We start from the raw sequence: 8,012 nt of genomic DNA on the forward strand, positions 1-8,012 counted from the left end.
ATCAACAATAACAATGGTTTTTTTATTTAGAATTTCATAGTACCTTCTTGTCTTATCAACCATAACAATGTCATCAACTATAACAACGATGTCAACTATAACAAGAACAAATATTTTACCTCAATTTTAACTTAATACATTGATTGATAATATTTGTAATTGTGGAGGGTTGATTCGTGACACTGATATCACTTTGAGTTTGACTCATTCCTTCGTTATCCTGACACTTAGATGCATCAATATAATGAGACGATAATATAATGAGATTGTGAGGCGGTGATATATCGGTAAAAAAGACGGTAATGTGACGATACAACGAAACTGCGAGATGACAATAGGAATGTGAGGATCACTTATTACAACGAGTGAAGCTAACGATGGTGTGGTGGCGGCACAAACAGTGGTGAATTGAGGAGAAAAGAAGAAGAAAGAGGAAAAAGGAATGAGTGGTAGCACGGAGGGAAATTAGAAATAAGATAGAATTAGCGTGAAAACATGTTATTGAAAACATGAAATGAATGATTTAAATTTTTTTATTTGTTTCAGTTAATTTTTTAAATTTAACTATACATCATTAGATTCATTTTAGCCCTATGTCACAAATCTATTAACTAGAATGTAGAATGGGTAAATGGAGCAAGGTTAAATAGAACAAAGTCGTACTCCATACTAATACCTAGAACTTAGGGCTGACGACAAAGTGGACCGTACTCCATACTAATACCTAGAACTTAGGGGTGGCAAAGTGGGTCTGATCAGTTGGACATATGCTTTTTATCTGCAAATTAGTATAGGGTGGACGACACGTTTAGGCTCAAACTCTCTAATGTGTCAGTCTTTTCTCATCCCATTTTTTTGTGGATTTTTGCGGACGCGGATATTAACATAAATTTTTATATTTTTAGATTTAAAAGGTACAGGGTCAACAAGTCTCCCACCCATTTGTTTTAGGCGAGTTTAAATTTTAGGTATGTAACATTAATTACGTCCGCCCCGTTTCTGACGCTACTAAAACTCGTTGACATCTCAAACATGTAAATCTTAGAGTGTCAACTTTTTTTTTACAATTAAAAGTGTTTAAATTTCTTTTTAATTAATTAATTAACGAAAAGAAAGAAAAAGAAAAAACAGAGCAGAGAGAAGTTCACAATTCACATTTCCGTTTTCTCATATGTTTAAATTTATTTTTAATTAATCAATTAATTACATTTTCTCCTTTCGATTTTTGTATATTAAAATAATATTTCTATTTAATTATTTTTCCTCCGATTTCTGCACCGATCATCGGTTGGTATAAATTCGAGCTCTCTCTCATTAATATCAATCGATCCGTCGCCAAGTTCGCCGGAGATTCTGGCCCTGCCACCGCTCTCCGATGAACGCTTCTTAATATAACACCATGGCGGACCACGGGACCGCCACCGCGAATGACGGCGAACCAGAACCACAACATAAGGAATTCCAAAACAAGAACAACGACGACAAGAAGAAAGATAAGAATTCAGATCCCGAGCATTTCTGCTGTCTACTTCAGCCTCTCACCCCCGACGCTGATCCCGAGTACATCGGCATTCGTCGCCTCCTCCTTCATCGGAAGGCCGAGGCCGGAGTTCTCCGCCGTAGGGTATGCTCCTTGTAATATTATATATTGTGGAATATATAAATTTTCTTCTTAGATTTTATTTTTCGAGATCAATTGTGCTAGATTTGCATTTTATTTTTCGTGGCCTTTGGCCATGTTATTACATTTTGAATTTGGATCATAAGCTTATTAATTGATTTGGAATTTTGTAGATAAGTAATGTTCAGTTGTTCATAGCTCTGTTGATTTTGTTTCTAGCTTCCTACCGTGTCCTTTTCAGATCAATCAATCATGTTAACCAATATTTATTATCTTATTTAATTAATTTGAATGGTGGATTTTGTTTTGTATAAAATAATTTATAGTAAGGATTAAGTAAGTCTATAGGATCCTCCCCGACTCAAGGGATTAGTCTCTGCACTGTTGCGTGGTTTCTACCGGAAAAAAATATGTGTATAGGAAGTAAAAACATATTTAACTTTTATATGCTGTGATGATTGTGTTGAAGGATTGGAGATGCAATGGGAAAACTTATGTGGCATACCGGAATTACATTAGCAGGCCTAGGAACTGGGAAAGTTTGAAAGCTCCGAGCCTTCAAACTACTCCGGGAAACAGGTGGCTGACTTTTTTTTACTTGAAGATATGATCAAATAAGAATATATGTTAAATTTTGCATCAATTGGTTTTACAATGGTGACTCACTTATCAAACAATATTGAATAAAGAATTAAAGGCATCTCTGGTTGGACTTGATCTTTGAAGTGATTTGGATGTGTGGTTATAGAGTTTAAATTAAAATCTTCTTAAAATTAGAATGATTTTAACTGAATTTCATGTTTTGGGGGTTAATTCTTTGATTTCAGCAACTATTTGTAACTATAACCACATTTTATGTTGATGCAGCTTTCTTATTTATGGTGCTAGTTTAAATTTATGTTTCCATACAATTCTGACATCAGGATAATTTACTGGTTGATTCATCAGTGGCCGATGGATTTCATCTGGAAGTCCACCCTCCCGCTGGTCTGAGGTGGACAGCTGGAGTTCTGGGAGGGTAAGTAATTCCTTATGGATTGTGCTGTAATATATTTAAAGTTGTTGCAGTGTTTGAAACATAACAATGGACTATTATTTTTTTGAGAGAACAATGCATTGATCTCAAATGAGTTGTAATTGCGGTATAGATTGTATTCATTGAACAGATTGATAGAGATTCTGTAAGCGGGATTTATATCTTTTAAATCAAACACACTGGTTACTATCAGTTTGTACCATAATAATTGATAGGGAGACCAGCCATTCGATTCAACAGGGAATAACATAGGCACAATGCTCTAAATGCTTTGGCTTGGTTTGGTCATGCTGGCATCGAAGTACTACAGGCACCCTGATCCGTGAAATTAGGATGCTTAAGCCTATTTAGACGGGCTAAAAAATGAACTTAAAATATGAATTAGGCATAACCATATTAGTCAAGGATAAATAGGCTAGTCTGTCCAAAAGAATCAATCAAAATCAAAACCAAGGAATTCGATAAAGTGGAAAGGGGGCATGTACAGTCAGTGTAAACTAGTTTTATACTGACGACCAATGTGAGTTGAGTATTCGGCAGTTATTTTAGAAATACAATTACAAAGTGGCGAGCTTATGTGGCAATATGTTAGATTTTAATTTAATGTCCGTGTAAAACTAATCTATCCTGATAGTGCATCTCCATTTAACTCTTTGATAGAAGTGTTGGTACAAGTTCTATTATAAAAAAATCAAAGAATTTGGAGATATGCTGCCGTGTTCTTCACTAATGATTGAATGTCAACTAAACATGTGTTGGCTATGTTGAATTAGAATTGACTAAGTTTCATCTAGTGCTTCTCTTTCTGAAATTGCAAATGCAAAAGTTTAAGTTTTATTCAGAGTATTACATCCTAACATAATTATTGTGTTTTATTGCTACGATTGTACCGTGCTAGTTTGGATTGGAATTTTGTTCAATTGCTTTTTTAAATTGGGGAGGTTATATATGCTGTACATGCTTGTGTGAGAATACTATTTTCTGTTTAGTTCGTATTAATTAGTTCAGTGATAGATTATATAGTTCAATTTCTTGATAATTTTGTTTTTGGTATCATATATCAAAAGGTGTTTTTTTCATAATAGGATGTCCAAATTGCAAACTCATTATCCAATCATAGAGCAAGTTTTGGCTCTGGCTCAAATGCAAGTGATTCTGATCGTCCACGGCACCGCGGGGTTGAACATGCCTATTCCTTTGTAGGAATGCATTGCATCTTTGACCAGTGCAAAGCCTCTGGTAGTATATATAGTCCAAACTATATTTGTCTCACCATTATCTTGGTTACTTATCTCTCATATGCTTAGTTTTCTGTAAACTAATTCTGAAAAGCTTGATTTGTAGTTACGGTGTTAAAGTTTGGGCACATGAGTTCTGACTTACTTGCATACGGGGCATCAGATGGAACCATGACCGTGTGCAGTGTTTCGGAGAAACCTTCAGTCCTCACACAATTAAATGGCCACTCTAAAGATGTCACAGGTTGGATATATTGGCACTGGTTCTTTGGTCTTTATTTTATCTTGCACAACATACATGGCCATGAATGCACAAAGGCGATATAATCTATATACTAATTTTTAAAGGGGATTTTACACCAATAGATCTTTGGGTACATATTTGCAATTTCCATTTTTTTAAAAATAAAACGAATTATCAGACTTTATATGCACTATATTCTTTGTCTGGATGGACTTGTTCTTTCTCTCTTACCCCCTACCGGGGGATTTTATTTTTGTTTACAATATGAAAATGAAGCTAAGTTTTATGTCAACTATGACTAGAAACTTAGAGATTTAACAAATATGAATCCCATATGATTCTTCTAACAGTCCATTCATACATGGCTTTTAACTCACATTTACTATGTTTTATAGACTTAATTGTACTTTTAATTCCTCTTGGCTCGTCAATATTTTTTTTAGCGAATTCAGACCCTCAACTTTTTCAAATGTCACAATCAGGTCTCTTACCTTTCATTATTTAAAACTCTCAGATCATCATATTCTGTTAAACAAATGTAAATTGGGTTAATCAAATTATCATAAACCTCCTCCTATTCAAAACTCACTATAAAAAATTATGAAATTTCACTTACAAATAAGTTAAAAAAAACAAATCACCCCCTTCAAACCCTAACTTTTTATCTTACAAAATCCTTTAAATTCTATAAAGATTTTACTAAATTTCTAAACTTCAAAGTTATTTCAAATCTCAAATCCATCATTTATCCCCCACTTATTTTGTCAAAAAAGTGAACTTAAGGGGTTTAGGTAAAAGAAAAATGACAGTAGGAGTAGGACCATGTTTACCTAATTTTAAAGTAGATGGACTTAATTGACTTGAAAAAGCTTGAAGGACCAAAATCTCAGTCCAATCTAGAGTAACCATACATTTTATTAAGTCATTTTTAAATCCATTAAAATGTTGGCGCCAAATTCCTGTTAACTATTCTGTTGTTGGTGTTCAACTTTCTTTTATATACTGTTACATCTCTGATTTATTTTTATTCTGATTTATTTTCAGATTTCGATTTTACATCAAACAATCAATACATTGCTTCCACGTCGTTGGATAAAACTGTGAGAGTATGGGAGATAGAAAAAGGCATTTGCATACGGGTGATATATGGAGTTTCTTCACAACTGTGTATCCGTTTCCACCCTGTGAGTACAAAATATGGTGATTGTGTGTGTAAATAGAATGACCTTCTGACCTCTATTTGGAGGATAGTATTTTCATAATTAATAGTTGGAAAAAAGCACTCTTATATTTGATTTTTATTTATTTATATATTCTGGTAAGTTTTTCAATGGATTTCATCTTTATATTCTTTTATTTATTATTAGAGCAAATAGCAACAGTCTGAGTTGTGTTTCAGTTTACTAGATTCCCACTCTCATATGTCTATCTTCTCAATTCAACAAGTCATTCTCTTAAGAAGAGTGGCGACAAAGTTGAGTTTCCTAAATTTTTTAGGGGGGTTATGAATCTCTCGTACAGTTCGTGAAAGGAACAAACTTATTTTCAAACGGTAAAAATGATATGGCAAACCCAGCACTTTATCACTGTGGTCCATATTAAAGTATTTGAGACATTGATACATTTTTGGATTATTTAGGATTGCTTGTGATTGAGGCTTTAATAAGTGAACACATGCTTCTCCATCACACTTGGTGTAACATAAAAATTCTTCGGTTACTTGTTTGATTTTCCCATAATGCGTGTAATGTCCTTGGTATTTTGTCTAGGTAAATAAATTTTCTCATGCATTCACATTTTGTTGCTACTAATGAAAATATTTTTCTGTGTTTGGTGCAGGTAAATAACAACTTCCTTTCCGTTGGTAATGCAAACAAAGAAATCAATGTAAGTATGTTACCTAATTTCAATATTTTCATTGAGAAGTAACATTTTGATGGCTCCCTTGCCTAAACTTTTTTGTTGGAGTGTGTTGGTATTCCCTTATTTAATCAGTAAGAGCTAACATATTGTTAGCATGGCATCTGTAAAACCTGAAGTGTTATTGAAGTAGTATTCCCATTTTCTTGTTTTTTTTAAACAATGTAACAGGTGTTCAATTTTAGCACTGGAAGGATAATCAACAAGGCCATATTTGATGCTGAAGTTACCGCTATGGACCATGATCATACTGGTCATCTCATATTTTGTGGAGATGCACAGGTGTGCTGCTCTATACATCCACGAGTATATCGTAATCATTAAGTTTATCTCATTTTGTTTACTTACTGGATTCAATACGCAGGGATGTATATACTCTGTAAATATGAACTCCCACACAGGTATATTATCCCGCTCTCATCGTCATCGAAGTAGCGGCAAACACAGATCTCCGGTCACAACAGTGCAATATAGGAGTTTCTCTCTTCTGGCTCGAGGACCTGTGTTGTTGACTTGTACTCAGGATGGAAATATATCTTTCTTCAGGTTCAAAAACAATTAGCCATTACTCCCATGTACATTCTCTTATCCTAATTGAGTCATTCTTATGTTTTTTTGGGAGAACTAAATTTAGCATATTACAGTGTGGCTTTAGAGATAAAAGGTTATTTAACTCTTCGTTGCTCGCTCAAGTTAACTCCTCGGATACACAAAATTCAAGCTTCTTTCTGCCCCCTTCTTTCTCTTGAAAAAGGAGAATTCATTGGTACGTTGATATCTCGATATCATTGAAAGCCATATATAGAGGGATTCACCGCATAGTTTTTCTGAAATTTCCCCGACTACATGGACATCAGTGTTGCTCTATTTCTGACTTTCCTCTTTTATACACAGTTGCCGGAAGTGAGGACTCAAACGTCTATTTCTATGATCTTACAAAGCCAAAACATACATGTGTAAACAAGTTACAGGTCGGTCTTACATCAACCGAAGGTAAAGCTACTATTGTTACAACGAAATATAAAATGACAAGAATTTTTATGATGCAGGGTCATCGGTTTCCTGTAATGGGGATTGCTTGGAACCACGGAGAAAACTTTTTGGCTTCGTCTGATTTTTACGGAATAGTAATTGTTTGGAAGAGAGAAAGAACAAATCAGAACAAGAATACATAGCAACAGCAGTTTAAAAGCATACAGTCGAGCCGAGGGCTTGTGAAGATAGCTTCATTTACATTGCTTCTTTTTCTTTCGGTTTCGCCATTGTCCCTTTGTATCTTTTGTGCTATTATTTTTTATTTTTGCCACAATGTTCTTTTTGTATGTATTTTGAGGAAGAAGGATTATTCTTAATGAATCGTGATTAGGGTTCTGTATACGAATTCTGAGAGGTATATTTTGTTTTGACAAAGCTCACACTGTAATTTTATGCTATCAAAGAATAAGGCTATGTGTAAAGCAGTCATGCAAATCCCTTGTAGTTTGGCTGGTCAATGTAAGTGAGTTTCTGATTTTGTTTCAGAAGCAGCACATTCGATTGGAGGATTTAAATAAAAAAATTTATGCGTCCTAATTTGTGGGAAGTATTTTGGAGGTATTATCTTGTACTGCACATTAGAGTAATAATTATGTATATTTTTTTTAAAATTTAATTGGTTGTGGTATTTTAGATATATTTAATATTAAAGAAAATAAGAAAATAAAAAATAAAATTTATTCATAAATGACTTAAATTAATTGGTCTAGTAGTATTATTGGGGGAGCGTAATTTTTTTATAGAAAAATATTGGTTATTAGTGAGATATTAGTTTTAAATTTTTATTTAAAATAATAAAAAATTATTAAAGTCACATCAATGAGTTGCATCAACGAATTGTAAAACTCAAATATGATATCCGAACTAAAAATATAAAGATTATTATAGATTGGATTGAATATACCTATAAATAAATGA

The 8,012-nt window shown here is 33.6% G+C and overlaps 1 protein-coding gene across 1 annotated transcript; it reads left to right on the plus strand.

The window, feature by feature from the left end:
• The first annotated feature begins 1,210 nt into the window (after positions 1-1,210).
• LOC127075768 (uncharacterized) lies at positions 1,211-7,651 on the plus strand. The gene is made up of 12 exons (XM_051017235.1): positions 1,211-1,624; positions 2,091-2,200; positions 2,570-2,639; positions 3,743-3,896; positions 4,002-4,139; positions 5,184-5,323; positions 5,979-6,026; positions 6,231-6,341; positions 6,424-6,605; positions 6,704-6,825; positions 6,954-7,030; positions 7,109-7,651. The coding sequence occupies exons 1-12, from the start codon at positions 1,400-1,402 to the stop codon at positions 7,232-7,234; spliced, it is 1,503 nt and encodes a 500-aa protein (XP_050873192.1). The 5' UTR covers positions 1,211-1,399; the 3' UTR covers positions 7,235-7,651.
• Positions 7,652-8,012: the final 361 nt, after the last annotated feature.

Source organism: Lathyrus oleraceus, chromosome 4 (genome assembly GCF_024323335.1).
Source record: "Lathyrus oleraceus cultivar Zhongwan6 chromosome 4, CAAS_Psat_ZW6_1.0, whole genome shotgun sequence".
Classification (NCBI taxonomy): domain Eukaryota; kingdom Viridiplantae; phylum Streptophyta; class Magnoliopsida; order Fabales; family Fabaceae; genus Lathyrus; species Lathyrus oleraceus.

Coding starts and splice junctions, on each gene's coding strand:
- LOC127075768 (XM_051017235.1), top strand. CDS start 1,400: ATGGCGGACCACGGGACCGCCACCGCGAATGACGGCGAACCAGAACCA. Junction 6,342..6,423: donor TATTTTGTGGAGATGCACAG/GTGTGCTGCTCT, acceptor TTCAATACGCAG/GGATGTATATACTCTGTAAA. Junction 7,031..7,108: donor CATGTGTAAACAAGTTACAG/GTCGGTCTTACA, acceptor TTTATGATGCAG/GGTCATCGGTTTCCTGTAAT.